This window comes from Tenrec ecaudatus, chromosome 1 (genome assembly GCF_050624435.1).
Source record: "Tenrec ecaudatus isolate mTenEca1 chromosome 1, mTenEca1.hap1, whole genome shotgun sequence".
NCBI classification, from domain to species: domain Eukaryota; kingdom Metazoa; phylum Chordata; class Mammalia; order Afrosoricida; family Tenrecidae; genus Tenrec; species Tenrec ecaudatus.
Genome location: NC_134530.1, coordinates 252356234 through 252373019, shown reverse-complemented (window position 1 = coordinate 252373019; position 16786 = coordinate 252356234). Strand labels below are relative to the sequence as shown.

At 39.2% G+C, this 16786-nt stretch overlaps 1 protein-coding gene and 1 pseudogene across 1 annotated transcript in view; both read right to left on the bottom strand.

The window, feature by feature from the left end:
- The window catches only part of CATSPERE (catsper channel auxiliary subunit epsilon), a 134807-nt gene extending 118523 nt beyond the window's left edge, over positions 1–16284 (bottom strand). The window contains exons 1-3 of the mRNA XM_075542684.1: positions 16191–16284; positions 12499–12655; positions 3602–4094 (exon numbers count right to left, since the gene is read on the bottom strand). Of these exons, the coding sequence (XP_075398799.1) occupies positions 3602–4094; positions 12499–12655; positions 16191–16284 (744 nt within the window). The remainder of the gene's footprint in view (positions 1–3601; positions 4095–12498; positions 12656–16190) is intronic.
- LOC142429739 (dnaJ homolog subfamily C member 3 pseudogene) lies at positions 1688–3335 on the bottom strand (annotated as a pseudogene).
- Positions 16285–16786: the final 502 nt, after the last annotated feature.

Here is a 16786-nt window from a genome sequence, read left to right as displayed (position 1 = left end):
TAGTTTTTTCATATATCTGCAGAGGTTACTGATGTGAGATCCTTATCCTCCTTAGATATGTTGTTAGTGTTAAACATTTCTTGCAGGGACTGTTTAGCAGCACCCTCTAAATTCTGACGTTTGTTTTTATTTGCATTCCGTTTAAATACTTTCTAATTAGTTTTCTTAAATTTGTTTGCTTCACTTTTTAAAACTCGTAGTTTATTTAGTTTTACTGGCCTCAAGGTAGATGGGGCTGTGGTTTGTGTAATCCATCAGTTTTAATATAATCTTTGAGAGCAGAGCTTTGTATGAGAAAAGGGGTTTTTTAGATCATTTTTGCCCATGTTAAAGTAAGACAACGCTCTTATAATATGATCTTGCTACTCCACATAATAATATAAAATCCATTTTATTTTCTGTTGTTAAAAAATGCATCTCTTTATATAACGAGACCTCAGTGTGTTGGGTCAGAAGGGGGCAGTTATATACCTCCTCAACCTGGTAACTATTGCTGCCTGCCTGACTGTGCACTTCATAGCTCAGGCTTTTTATATGAACAGGAGAGAGCTCCCTGGAAGTCAATTTAGGTCTATCTGCCCTCCCTTCCAGTTGGTACTACTGTCTGAGGCTGCTAGATGCGAGGGAGTGAGCGTCCGAAGAAAAGCAGTACTCCTAGTGAAAGTAGTGCCAGGATACTCAGAACAACCAGGCAGACCTTCCTTGAGGTCTGTTTGGAATATGACAGCTCCTCCCTCACTTGGCAACTGTCAGCTACCAGACCTCTTTGAATTGCTACAGAAATGCCCTCTACTATGGAGCCTGTTTTCACAGCCAGTACTTTCCATCCCTGTGTACCCTAGACAGCTTAGGCCTTCAAAATCAACACGACAAAGCTCCCTGAGGGAACTGCCAGTTGTGATTTATCTGCTTACCTCTCCCCTCCAGTTGGAAATGAGGATACTGACTGAGGCTGCTGTGTGTTAGAAAGCAGGCACCTTGAGTGGACTACCCACCAGTATACTAACGTACACTACCCACCACTGAGACCCATGAGACAAATCTCATGAACATCCATCTGGAAAGTGCCAACATCACTTTGTTCTGGTCTGAAAGACAGTTTGCCCATGTTTCCCCTGAATGACAGCTTAGATCTAAACGACCCTCACAGAGCAGGGAAGAAAGGCTTTAGTAAAACCAGCAACACAGGAGCTTTCCCATGGAAAATGCGGTTGCAAAAACATAGCAGAGAGAAATCAGACTGTGTCTCCAGGTGAGCAGATTGTTTAGTTGTGATAGCTTGTCTGAGCAGCAGAAAGATTATCATTGCATGGTCTTCAGTATATTCTGAAGACATTCAAAGTTGGAAGCAAAACAACAGCAACAAAAATTTGAAAGCCTAGCTGGCAGTTTCAGATCTCAATGGAATCAGGGAGGGCGAGGAACTATCACAGGGAGAGGAAGTAGTAAGCAAAGGCTGGAGAGTGCCCACCTCAGAGTTTCTCAGACAAAGTACTATGGGCAAAAACAACATATACTAAAAAAAGTGAGAAAGCTAACATCCTAGAAAATTCCATTGCCCCCACCAAAAAATCATAAGAAACACAAAGCTAAAAGATTTAGATGATCCATCGAAATCATGATGACAGGAGTAAGATGGCATATATGGAACTCTGAATACTTTTTTTAAGAGCAAAAAATAGCTGCTTTAATGGAAGTGGAATTTAAATCTAAAGGGTCCAACAGAGCTAAAGGGATTAAACTCTTGTCATGAGCTCCAGCTTCTGTGGAAGGGGTTGCTGCCACCTCCTTGCTGACTCTCTGCATCCAGGGGGTCTTCTCCATCATTGAACTTTTTCTTCATTTCTGCATTAGAGAGGACTTCTTTTGCAGCTGCTATGTCCACGAACTTTCTCTCTTTTCTTCTTCATTTTGGAAGTGATCTGGATGCCACTGCATTGCTAATTTTCTGTGTGCTTTGTTAATTTCTTGCTTTTTGGCATTTCTTTTTACTTCCAGGATTTTGTAATAGTCTCTTTTCTGTGATTGTTTTTGTAGTTTTTGTGCTTTCTCTAATCTGCTGGTCAGTTTCATTGTGCTTCTGAGCAGTTTCATAATCCTCCATAGCTTCCTTATACATTTCCTCTATTAAATAGGCCTCTGATCGCTCTTTCAGAGTATTCACATTATCAGCTTCCAGCTATAAAACTTCAGAACAGATTCTGATAGCTTCAACAGGCTTCTTGTCCTTAGAAAAGCAGTGGCAGATTCTTTTTTTTTTTTGTTTTTTGTTTTAATGAATTGTACAATCTGAAACAATTGGCTTGGTTTTCATTACAGATTAATATTTGCTGTTCGCATCTGTGTACCTGCCGCCTCTGATGAGATCTTCAGCTGATTCAATCAACTTACTCGGTTTCTTAACTTGTTGATAGTGTGCACCTTTTACGATCCTGGTCAAGTTTAAGACATTCACGGACTTCCCTGAGGGACATTTCATGGTCTCCTAGTTGGTAGGATAGTATGCTGATTTTGTAAAATGCCTCTGTATCATCATTCTTCAATTTGGATGCAGCTTTTAAATCACTGCTGTCTTTCCTAGGTTCCCTTCCTTTTATGAAACATTCAGCTTGAAGTTCTTGTAATTCTGCATCCCAAACACAAACCTCTACAGTCTTATCAGGGAAGGTTACACTAGCAGTTTAATCTGCATCTTCAAAAGCATAAAGAGTTGCATGTCATCAGACTTCAAAAGTTGGGCCTGCACTTCCTTTTCTTCATTTTCACTTGGATTGGATTTGAGCACTTTCTAAAAATCATCTTCTGCTTTATCAAGTCTTCCTTGTTTTGAGTAATAACTGGCCTCTCTGTAATCTTGCTGCAGTGAAATCCATGTTCAATTCCATCACTTTAGTCCAACCAGGAAGTGCTGCTTTTGATTTACCCATAGCTAAAAAGACAGTAGCTCTCCGGTAGCAAGCATTATCGTTATTAAGATGACCATCTACTACAGCATGACATTGAGACAAAGCATCAGCGAGTTGACCAGCTGGAAGTAACTTCTTGTCTAATTCAAGATGTTTCTCAACATTTGCATTGACTCCACATTTAGCACCTTTGTACTGCAAATCCACTAGGACAAGTAGGAAGGGGAACAGCGATTCCAGCCAGCTGGTCACGGGCCGGGGGTGGGGGGTGGGGGCGTGGGGGGGGCGCCATATCTGAGAACAGGCAGGTGAAGAAGGGGAAGGGGGTGGGGCTGGCTAGCGCTAAGGATGCAGCTGCGCTGGCCTGCTGTTGTTTCTCAAAGTCTGAATAATTAACAGAATGAAATCATACAGCAAAAATATAATCATGTTACACATCATTATAGAATTAAGGCAAAACATAAACAAACATCTAAAATAAAGAAAACAAAATCAGGATTTAAGAAAAGGATAAAGACACTGAAAAGAAACCAAACAAAAATATTGCAACTGAATCAAGTTATTTTCAGCCTTAAATAAGATAACTCTAGAGTGCAAAATCTCTATAGCATAATCTTGGATAAATTAATGAATAATGGTATGGTACATAGATGTGAATGTTTAGGTAATCTATATGTTTGTCATCTTTTACTAACCTTGTGTAGAAAGCGGATCCAGCACCACCTTCTTGACGAAATACCAATAAGTGTAACATCAGGAAGGTTTTCATTTCTTCCTAGTTTAGTAAAAGTCTTAGACGTTTTTAGATAAAGACCACCATCTATTATAAAAAATATATAGTCCTGTAATAGGGTCACGTGTGTTACTTGTTGTCTTTGCTGGTCACTCAGAATGCCTGCGGGCACTCTAAGTTTTGACCAAGTATGGAATGAATCATTTGTTTGATAGGTCTCTATGTCAGTTACCAAAACAACAAATGAAGGCATGCAAGCATTCCAATTATATATTAAGTGACTACCAGCTGGTAAAGAGAGTGATACATAACCAGGATGATCATAGTCCAGCACCAAAGGAAAAGTCAGCAGAAACAAAGTATCCCCAATAAAGCAATTTTGAAAAGCCACATTGTTTCCTTTAATTTCCTTGATAATGTCATCGTATGTCATTGGTATTGTTATTTTCCAGAACCTAAGGAGAGAAAAAATATATACATATGTGAATAAAATCATCTTTCTTCTCTGATACATCATGTCTATTGTTGACACTTAATAAACTTTAAAAATTAATTTTTGTTCTTAGCAACATAAAAACAAGTAAACACTTTTAACTAGCATAAAATAAAATCACTGCCCCACCCTTGTCTCTCATTCTGCACTCTGGATCTCAGAAGAAAACAATCTTGATTCTTACAACTCCTTATTATGAAATGTGTCTTCATATGCCCAAACTAACATTCTCAGACTGCTTTTTCTTAGTATATATTATTATCTATTCACTTCCATAAAGGACTAACATAGAACTCAATAACAGAAAGATAGCTAGAAAATTCCACAATATTGAACTGCACATTTATAAATACAATGTGTGCTAAATCAGTAATTTATCACCACTGAAACACTTTTGTATATGTGGTAATGTTGACCTTCCTTAAAATGGTCTTAATTTTAATACAATAATACTGCATATTAAGAGAGGTTTCTCTAAAAAATCTTAATTTTTAATGTAATATTTTATATTGAACAATTTCACCAACATACAATTCACATCTCATAAATTTCAATAGTTTAATCACATTCCTAAGAGCTGTGCAACCATCACTACAAACAATTGCAGTACATTTCTTCTTCCTTGTGCTTATTAGTTCCCCATTTCCCACCTGTCCCCTGTCATGTCCATTTGAATCTACTGATCCAAAGATCTATTGATCCAAACAATGATTTTTTGTTGTTTCATTAGGTTTACCTAATTTGGGTTTCGTATACAGAAAATCATACAAAATCAAAAGATAATACAAACAAACAATCCAACAACGACACAGTGAAATAAAGAAAAACCTCAATTGATAACAAAGAATAAAATATTAAAAACCAGAATAATTATAAATTGGGTCAAGAGGGAGATCACAGATAAGGTGTCACATCTGTATCTCTATTGTGTTAACATTATATAATGAATTATATTTCTATTTTCATAAATATATATAGTTTTACATAAAATTATTTTATGCCTATGGGTTTCTGAGAATTTGCTCTAGGTTTGGGGTCTTACGGCGATTACTTTTATAATTCTCTCAATTTTCTCTATCTATAAAAGGTAAAGACTTCCTTTAAAACATAACGTTACTCTCATATAAAAATGTAACTGTAATTCATTAGTTCATATAAACTTCCAGATGATTACATGAAATATCTTTGAATCTGTAGCTTCCTCCACCTTGCCTACTTTTCCTCTTATAATTTATATTTCGAAGGAATGAGGTTTCTTGTTGTACTAAATAATATTATTTTCTCCTTTCTTCTTCTCTGGGCCAAATAAATACCAAGGTGATTGTGTGATGTCTAAGGCTGTACCCTCTGTAGAGAAATACCCAAGGTTGCAAATTCTTGGGGAAAATAGACTTCACAAAAATAGTGCATTCAAAATGAAGAGAGAAGGAGAGAAAGTAGAACATATGCAGGCCCCCCAACCCTTAAGGATGATATTCTGGCTCAGAGTAGCCAATGCACAAAAAGAACCATAGGGCTGGACACACCATGACATGACATCCCTCACTGACCCATAGCACTACTGGGGTCAGCACTGGAGGCAGTGTGGGAGTTGTGACCAATCTGACCCCACATCACCAGGCAAAACACTGAGGACGTGCAGTAGAGCAGCAGGGGGAACAAAGCAATGAAGTCCCCGAGGAATACAACAAATGGACTTTGGGGCCAGGGTGTGGCACCCCATCAGACTGCACTGGAAAACCTCTTAAAGGTCAACAGACAGACCTAGAACTTTTGATAGGCCTTTCTTTTTTTGCTGCTGTTTTTTGTTTTGCTTTGCTTTGCCTTTTTTCTGTGCGTACTATTATCTCTGAATGTCTGTCCAGATGAGATGGGAGGGCGGAGGCAGGGGAAAGGAAGTGCCTGGTGTTGGCACAAGGGACTCCATTTTGAGTTCAGCACCTCCACCTTAGCTCTCAGAACTCACCCCTCGCTGGCCTCCCCTTCCCTCGCTGAAAACCGCAAGTTCTGAGAACCAAACATCCCCAGAGCCAGGACGTTCTTTGAAGATATGGTCACTCCACCCCTCCTTGACACATGGATAAGATTAATGACCTTCTCCCTTCTGAAGCACCTGTGTGTGCAGACCCTCTCCAGCTATGATCCTTCCTAGCTGTGCCTGCCAGAAGTGGGTATAAAAAACACTGCCAGGATTTTTCCCGGCACGACTTCAATAGCTCAATACCCTGAGTTGCTGAACCCGCCCGCAAGCTTCTCAATAAAGTCTGCTTCTAAAACTTTGCCAATTGGATCTTTGGTTCTGTTTTGCGCCCCAATAAACCTTACAGGAAGGGGGTTGCTAGCAAACCCAGGGACAAGGGAAGAACAAGTGATCTAAAATCAATGGCGAGGAGGGCATAAGACGCCTGGTGGGCTTGATCAAGGGCAATATAGATGAGATGAATTACTGACATCCGAATGAAGGCCAAACATGATAGTGGGACAAGAGGAAAGTAAAAGGAGAGGAAAAAACTAGATGGCAAAGCACATTTATAGAGGTTTAAATACAGGCATGGATACATGTAAATACATTTATATTTAATGATAGGGGGCCTCCACTCAAGTACTCCTTCAACACAAGAACACTTTGTTTTACTAATCTGGCACTCTGTGATGCTGACATGCTCGCTGAAGGTAAAATGGGTGCATAAGCAAATGTGGTGAAGAAAGCTGATGGTGCCCGACTATCAAAAGCTATAGAGTCTGGGTCTTAAAGGTTTGAAGATAAACAGCCATCCAGCTGAGAAGCAATCAAGGTAACATGGAAGAAGCAGACCAGCCTGTTTGATCACGAGGTGTCAATGGGATCGGGTATTGAGGTGTCAATGGGATCAGGTATCAGGCATCAAAGACCCAAAACAAAACAAAAAAAATCATATCAATGTGAATGACGGGGAGTACAGAGTGGAGACCTAAAGCCCATCTGTAGTCAAGTGGACAATGCTTTCAGAAAAGTCATAAGAAAGAGATGAGCCAGTCAGGGTGCAGTATAGCATGGACAAAAAACACACTTTCCTCTAGTTCTTTAATGCTCCCCACTACCAGTATCATGACCCTAATTCTACCTTACAAATCCAGCTAGTCCAGAGCATGTACATTGGTACAGAGAAGAGCTCAAAGCAAAGGGAATCCAGGACAGATAAACCCCTCAGGACCAATAATGAGAATAGTGATACCAGGAGAGTAAGGGAAAGTAGGGGGAGTAAGGGAGAACTGATCACAATGATTGATATATAATCCCCCTCCCAGGGGGATGGACAACAGAAAAGTGGGTGAAGGGAGCTAGCAGTCAGTGTAAGACATGAAAATAAAATTAATAAATTATCAAAGGTTCATGAGAGAGCGAGGGTGGTGGAGAGAGGGAACAAATGAGCTGACACCAAGGGCTCAGGTAGAAGGAAATATTATGAAAATGATGATGGCATCATGTATAAATGTGCTTGGCACGATATATGTGTGGATTGTGATAAGAGCTGTAAGAGCCCCCAATAAAATGATTTTTAAAATAGTATATCCATTTACTAATAAAATAAACACACAGATAAGAATTTCATGTCCAGGAGGAAGAGGATTGATATACTTACTGAGTTGCCAGCCTATGAAGAGAAATCAACAAGTGTTGCCACAAACTCACAGGAATTTTCATTAAACAAAAACATAAAAATATCAAGATAAAGTTAACAACATCTTAACATATCCTCCACCTATGTCTATAGATTTCTGAAGGTGGGTTTTCCATCTCTCTAATCTTCACCGAAAGAGAGCTCTGTAGGTACAGGTTCCGTGTTGGGCTGCTAATCACAAAGTCAGTATTTCCAAAGCGCCAGCCACTCTGTGCAAGAGAGAAGAGGCTTCCTACTCTGGGAAAATCTCAGGCGTAGTCCTATCCTGTCTTTGATGCACACCATGCACCATAATCACGGATGGCAGGGAGGTGTTTTGAGTTTTTTAAGCTCTTCTCCTAAAGAATGTTGTGCTCTTTGATTTACACCACGTAAAAAAGCAGCTTACCACCCTTGACATGCAAATCATATTCCTAAGTCTGAAGGTACAAGAGCAGGGCTGTAGGGTGTGTGAGGTTTTGCAAATATATTCTCCTAAATTGACCATTGCTAACCTGAAAGAATGAGCAGGTGTGTTGTTGGTAGGAAAATCAGCTTCTTGGTACAATTTTTCTGAACTTTTTCTCACCAATGCAGTTTTAAATTTTATAATAACTCACCACGATAGTCTTGTGTCCTCTAAGAAAATCTATAGATACTACCCCTTTGTGATCCCAAGTAGAATACATAGGCTATCACAAATAGGGAAGGACACAAGTACAGAGGAGGCACAGTTTGACAAGTGGGATATACTGAAGATAAGACACCTGTGTAAAGCAAAAGAATTCACCAAGAGAGTAATAAGATTGCCCACAGACTGGGAAAACATGTTTAGCAATGACACATCAGACAAAGGCCTTATTACTAAAATCTATAGTACTCTGCTAGCATAAAAAAAGAAAAAACCAATTGCCCACTGAAGAGGTGTGCAAAGGACCCGAACAGAAGTTTCACAAGGGCAGAAATCGAAATAGCCAATGAACATATGAGAAAATGTTCCCAAACTTTAGCCATAAGAGAAATGCAAATTAAAACAACTATGAGATAGCAGCACCTAACCCCCTCAAAGGTAGCCCAATTAAAAAAAATCAGAAAGTAACAAGTGTTGGAGGGGTTGTGGTGAGATAGGAGCTCTCATCCACTGCTGGTGGACCTGTAGGTATGTACAGCACTATGGAAATCAACTTGGTGATATCTAAAACACATGGAAATTGAACTACCATATGATCCACCAATCCCCCTACTGGGCATATACCCAGAAGAGGCAAGGAACAAACCATGGCCAGACATCTGTGCTCCAGTGTTCATCGTGGCACAGTTCACAATTGCAAGGAGTTGGCAACAACCCAAATTTCCATCAACAAAGGACAGGATTAAAAAACACACATACAATGGAGTACTACGCATCCCTAAAAAGCAGTGATGAACGCATGAAGCACATTGCTGCATGGGAAGAACTGGAGGAAATTATGCTAAGCAAAGTAAGCCAAACACAAAAGGACAAGTACAATATAAGTCTGCTGAGGTAAGCTTAAAAATGCAAAAGGGGCATGGAGGAAAAGCTACTATATACATACATTCCTGGGAGGAGTCCAGGTACTATGGCTGGAACCAGACCCAATCCAGGGATACATATGGCAGCCAACTAAAAAGGAGGGGAGAAGAAGAGAATAAAAAGACATGTGTAGCAGAGGAACAGGGCATTAACCCACCCAAGAGGAGGGTGTTGTTTATATTTCCACAGGAGAGGGAGAGAGGGACCAAACTTTAACCCAGTGCACCAAGATGTGAGTGCAGCATACTGGCATGAAGCAGGGAGCCAATTGAGAGGTCTGTCTGCGGGGGCCAACCCCATTCCCAACTACATGGGCAGCCCCCTCTCCCTTCCCAGAAGAATTCACTTCAGAGGACAGCACTGAAGCTGTAGCTCAGGGAGACAGGCACGTCTGATCAGAGCACACAAGAGACAATGAGAGGGAAGGAGAGAGAATAGAACACATTCTGGTCCACCAAGCCCTGAGAACGATATTCCTGCTCAGAGCACCCAATGCACAGAGAGGACCATCAGACCGGTCCCACCACAAGACAAGATGTCCCTCATTATGTACCTGAGAAAATCCTACAGCAGTGGGGTGAAACACTAAGGGTTTGCAACAGAGCAGCAAGGGGAGCATAGCAATGATGTCCCTAGGGAACACCAAAAATAGACTTGGGGCCAGGGTGTGGCACCCCATCAGATTTGAAGAGAAAACAGGCCTAAATATCAACAAACAGACCTGGAACTATTTATAAACTTTCCTGGAATTTTTGTTGTTGGTGGTGTTTGGTTTTTTGGTGTTCTTTTGTTATTTTGTTTTGCTCTGCTTGTTTTTGTGATAATTGTCTCTGCGTGTCTATCAAGATAAGATAGGCGGGATAAACATTCCAAAGGAGAAACCAATGGGACTGATAGTTCTGGAGGGACATAAGGAGAGGGGAAGTAGGGAAAGGAAGTGGGTGTTAACAAACCTAGGGAAAAGGGAACAACAAGTGATCCAAAATCGATGGCAAGGGCAGTGTAGGAGGCCTGGTAGGGCTTGATCAAGGGCAATGTAACAGGAAGGAATTACTGAAACCTGATTGAAGGCTGAATATGATAGTGGGACAAGAGGAAAGTAAAAGGACATAGAGGAAAGAGCTAGGAGGCCAAGGGCATTTATAGAGGCCTACATAAAGGCATGTACATATGTATATGAGGATAGGAAATAGATGTATGTGCATATATTTATAGGTTTAATATTAAGGTAGCAGATGGACACTGGGTCTCCACTCAAGTACTCCTTCAATGTAAGAATACTTTGTTCTATTAAACTAGCATTCCATGAAGCTCACTTTCCTGACATAATCGCTGAAGACAAAGTAGGCACATAAGCAAATGTGGTGAAGAAGGCTGATGGAGCCCGGCTATCAAAAGATATAACGTCTGGGTCTTAGCTTGAAAGTAAACAGCTCAGAAGCAACAAAGCGCACATGGAAGAAGCCTGTGCGATCATAAGTTGCTGAAGGGATTAGTTATCTGGCATCAAAGAACAAAAAAATAATATCATTGTGAATGAGGGGGAGTGCGGAGTGGGGCCCCAAAGCCCTTGTGTAGGCAACTGGACATCCCCTTACAGAAGGGTTGTGGGGAGGAGATGAGCCAGTCAGGGTGCAGTGTAGCAATGATGAAACATACAACTTTCCTCTAGTTCCTAAATGCTTCCTCCCCCCACACTATCATGATCCCAATTCTACCTTACAAACCTGGCTAGACCAGAGGATATACACTGGTACAGACAGGAATTGGAAACTCTGGGAATCCAGGGTGGATGATCCCTTTAGAACCAGTGGTGAGAGTGGCGATATCGGAAGGGTGGAGGGAGGGTGGGGTTGAAAGGGGGAACCAATTACAGGGATCTACATATACCCTCCTCCCTGGGGGACAGACAACAGAAAAGTGGGTGAAGGGAGATGTCAGACAGTGTAAGATATGGCATAATAATAATTGATAAATTATCAAGGGTTCATGAGGGAGGGGGAAGCAGGAAAGGAGAGGGGAAAAAAGAGGAGCTGATGCCAGGGGCTTAAGTAGAGAGCAGATGTTTTGAGAATGATGAGGGCAACAAATGTACAAATGTGCTTTACACAATTGATGTATGTATGGATTGTAATAAGAGTTGTATGAGCCCCAATAAAATGATTTTAAAAAATCATATCATTGTGAATGAGGGGGAGTGCATAGTGGAGACCCAAAGCCCATCTGCAGACAATTGGCCATCCCCTTATGGAAGGGTTGTGGGGAGGAGATGAGCCCGTCAGGATGCAGTTTAGCAACGATTAAACATACAACTTTCCTTTAGTTCTTTAGTGCTCCCCCCCTATCATGATCCCAATTCTATCTTACAAATCCAGCTAGACCAGAGGATGTTCACTGTACAGATAGGAACTGGAAACACAGGAAATCCAGTACAGATTAACCCCTCAGGACCACTAATGAGAGTAGCGATACCAGGAAAGAGAGTGGAAAGTGGAGTAGGAGGAACTGATCACAAGGATCTACATATAACCTGCTCCCTGTGGTACTGACAACAACAAAGTGGGTGAAGGGAGACATTGGTCAGTGTAAGACATGAAAAAATAATAATTTATAAATTATCAAGGATTCATGAGGGAGAGAGAGTGGGGAAGGGAGGGAATAAAAAATGAGGAGCTGATATCAAGGGCTCAAGTAGAAAGACTATTTTTTGAGAATGGCGATGGTAGCAAATGTACAAATGTGATTGACACAATTGATGTATGTATGGATTGTGATAAGAGCTGTATGAGCTCCCAATAAAATTATTTATAAAAAACCAACTTAATAAAGATATTTTAAGAGATTATATTGATTTTTTTAAAAAAAGAGAGATCCCAAATAATAACTTTATGAACTGACTTTGCTTTCTTGAATTTAACTGGCCCAGCTGATCCTTGTGGAAGTTCCTGGTAAATTCTAATTTCTGAAACATACTGGTAAAACCATGATTGGCACCAGTTACAATTTATTCCATAGAATTGCCTTTATTAATTTTGATCTTGCTTAGAATACTAAAGGAAAAATCAGCTTTTTAAGCTGGCTGATCGTAATGCAATGCTTTTAATATCCACTGAGTCAAAATCTTGCTGAGGCCAAGATATTCACTTCAAATAGAAAATGCCAAACCATACGAAATTTCAACTCTAGAAACCCTGGCATCAATAGCAATTCTATGGTCTTCCACCAGTTTCTGGACTTCAGCTATAGTCTGTTCATTCACTGAGGGGCTCATATTTGAGATTTTCCCAATCTTCCTTAAAATGTTTGGTCCATCTGAAAACGGTTGTTCTGGGAAGAATATGCAAGCTAATGACATTAGGAGAAGTATATTACTGAGAGAACTTGTCTGCAACCATCCACTGATCACAAATATAGGTTTAAACACATCTTGGTGGGGAAAAGATTCATATGTGTATGAACTAAAACCCTATTAGCAATATTTTTTGACACACACTCACATATTTTCTCAAAAAAAGTTCAGGTTACCACAAAAATTATGAGAAATGCAATAATATAGAAAAATATAACTGAGAAAAAAATGGGTCCCAGAAACTGCCTGAAAGGGATGAGATGTAGAACTTAACAGGTAAAGTCTTCAAATGATAACCATTGCAAGTATATTCAAATAATTATAGGAATCCATGATTAAAATATGTATAATGATAATGTCCAATAGAGAATATCAATAAAGAGATAGAAATACTTTTAAAAAATAACCAAAAGATCATTTTGGTGTTTAAAGTAGGATAACTAAAATGAAATTTTCATCAGAGGAAGAACAAACAATAGTTTTGAACTGGCAAAAAAGAATCAAGGAACCTGAATATAGATTTATAATATAAAGACATACCTAAAAAGCTAGATTATAAATTCAGAGTAAAACAAGAAAATGAGTGGAGATAAGCAATAACAACAGTATACATTGAAGAAACTCAATGAACTCCAAGTAACATAAATACAAAGAGACCCACCCACACATAGGCATGTCATATTCAAAGTGCTGGAAGCCAAAGAAAAAGAAACTCTGAAAGCAAGAAAAGTGACACATCAGGTAAAAAGGAATCCGAGTAAAATTAACAGATGAGTTCTAAAAGAAAAAAAAGGAGTCAGAAGACAGTGGAATGACATAATTAAGTGTGGAAAGAAAGTAAAATTGTCATAGAAGAAATCTATATTTAGTAAAAATTGTTTTAAAAAATAGAGAAGGCAAGACATTCCTAGATACACACACAAGAGATATTATCACTAGAAGACATGCCTTAAAATGAGTAGTAAAAGAAGTTCGTTAGTCTGAAAGCAAGTGACAGTAGACAGTAATTCAAATGTACATGAAAAACCAATGAAGTGGTGTGGAAGCACAGGTATATTGGGTTAATGTAAATGAGATCAGATAGAAATTCGAATCTTTAGGAACAAAAGAAAATGACCAGAAATGCTGTTAAAAGATAATATCACAAACTATGCACAAATTTTTGTCTTCCTTTCTTCTTTCAACATCTTAAAAGATATAATTACTTTTAAAATTGAAAAAAAATTACTGACACATAATCCACATATACAATTCAATGGTTCAATCATTTTAAGAAAAGTTGTACAATCATCAGTCAAATCAATTTTAGAACATTTTCTTCTTTTTTGTAATCATTATTAGCTCCCCATTTCTCCTCAGCTTCCCCTGTCCTACTCCCAAGAAACCACTCTTCTAGTTACTTGTCTCTATAGTTTTACCTAACCTGGATTTCATTGATAGAAAAACATACCCAAAACCAAACAAACAAAAAGGAAGCCCCAAACAAGAAGAAAGTAGAACAGAGGGAAACCTCAGTGGAAAGAAAATAGAAAATGTTAAAAACTAGAACAAATGTAAAATACGTCAAAGAGGAGATCAAATGATAGCGTGTTAAATTTTAACCTAACTGCATCTGCAATAATCCACTTTGCAATGTACGGTGCATAAGAGCAAGTCTATTCATATCCATGGTCTCTGGGAGGAAAAGATTCACCTGAGACTTAATTCATGTGTTTTTCCCCCTTCATTTTTTTTTGTATTTAAAACTGAACAACTTTTAAATGGGTCAACAGAGATCAAATTAGAGATTATATTTTGACCTAACTATATCTGCCATGACTTACTTTTGAGTGATCTCTATCTGATAACGAGGCTACTCACATCCCTCAACCATGTCCAGAGCGGGTTCACTGGAGGCTTAATCTATGTGTGGACCCTGCAAATGGATTTTGGGCTTCCACTGTCATCCATAGCCTTCTGCAAACCAGGTGTTCACAATTTAAGCTCTGATACCATTCCCTCCTTTAGATTTGTATTATATTAATTACAATCCTTGGGTCGCACAGGCTGGTGTGCATCTTACTTGTGGACTTAGTTGATGCCTTACTGATATGGCTGCTTGTTTTAAGATAAGCCTTTAAGAACCCAAATACTATTCTTTCTGATAGCTAGGCACTGTCTAGTTTCTTCGCTACACTTTTCTATAGCACCTATATCTTCAGTGAGCTCTTCATGAGGGTGAGCATCAAGCAGGGCCAAGAACATAAAATTAAAGTAGTAACTATGACAATTGATTGTTGTTTATAGCATATATACATGTAATATGTACAAAAATAATTGCACAAAATGGGTGGTAGGAAATATTGGTGCATTCCTACATATTCCTTACATTTTGTTAGTGTAATTCTGACATAGACTTTCATAAAATATAACTCTAGAAAAACTACTAAGCAAACAAAAACAAATGGTTTAAACAACATTATTAGAAAGAAAATTTAAGAGACTACCAACAATATGGTGGATTAGGCAGACAAGGTACCAGACCCTCTACAACACAGACACAGAGACAAATGAAACAGATGTGGATGATAATGCTGAAAACCTCATGATCCATAATAAAGGAGAGAGAAATGGATTAAATACCAATAGGAAGAAACTAAACAAGGGTGGTGAGAGAAGCGAAAGTTGGTGTGGCTGAATTATCAGCTAATAGGGTTTGGTACCTAGACTATAAGGTCAGTAGTTCAAAACCACCATGAGAGAAAGATGAGGTTTTCTATTCCTGTAACAGTTATGATCTTGGAAACTCACAGGGGCTTCAACTCAATGGCAGTGAGTGTTTGAGGAGCAAAGTTTCTTCGGGGGAATATAAGAGCCCAAACCAGGGAGCGGCCACCAGAAGGATAGGAGTCTGTTCTAGTTCCCCAACCCCTCCTACTTACAAAAGTCATGACGAGAACCCACCATCACCAATTAGCAACCCAATGTTGAACCCACAAGAGCAATACCCTTGTGAATCAGGTGTTGGATGCACCACGCCCAAGTTGAGAGACACATGAGCTTGGCCTCATCAGACAATCAGAATTAACAGTGTTAATTAAGTGGCCATATCCCTGGTCACTCCTTTCAAGAAAGAACTTTTTACCATATCTATCTGCAATCTGGGCACTTGATCTAAGTGTCCTTTGACGGTCCTGATCCCCCAGGGTCAACAATGTATTTTCTCAAGGATTTTTATTAGGTGTAAGAAATTTTCATATTTTCATAACTTTGCCCCTGTATGTTTCACCACATTTATGGATATACTTGCAGCAAAGCTAAATACCCATACAAAAATATCCTTAGCAAAACTGATAGGGGTGTGTGTTCTCACTCCTGCCCACACCTGTTCAGCCTGAATGTCTATGTATGTTTCTACTTATAGAGCACCTTTATTGCAAGATTGTAGCAATAATTTCTGTTGTCTTTAACTCACTCAGCATCTTCTCCTACCTCCAACACTTTTCTGCCAACCTCCCTTTTATTGTATATTACCTTCCTTTTTACCCAAGTTCTTGAAATCTGCTACACTTCCTCTCTGTTTGGAAGGTCTATCCCCCCTTCTTACATTGGTAATAGTCTCCGCCATACATCGATAACTCTCACTCTCGCTTTTCAGTCTTGTAGGTTGGTTTTATTTTGGATATGTCTTTATCTGGTTTATCTTCTGGGTGATGTTGTCATGAATGTTAGTTTCAATTTACTGCCTGCTTTGATTGGTTCTCTGTCCAAAGAACTCCCTTTAGTATTTCTTGTAAGATTGGTCTGGTTTTTACAAATTCTTTTAATTTCTATTTATCTGGAAATATCCTACTTTCACCATTGAAGTTGAGGGACAATTTTGCTGAGCACTTGATTCTTGGTTGGCAAAATTTTCCCCAGAATTTTCTGTATGGCATCCTATTGCCTTCTTGCCTGCATTGTTTCTGCTAAGAAACCAGAGCTTAGGTTTACTGAATTTCCTGTATAGGTAACTGTTTATTTTTCCCAAGCTGCTTTCTTTGCCTTTGGTTTTGGAAAGTTTTAGTATGATATGGATTAATAATTTTATTTTGGAGTATATCATGTTTGGGGCTTAGGAAAGTTTTCTT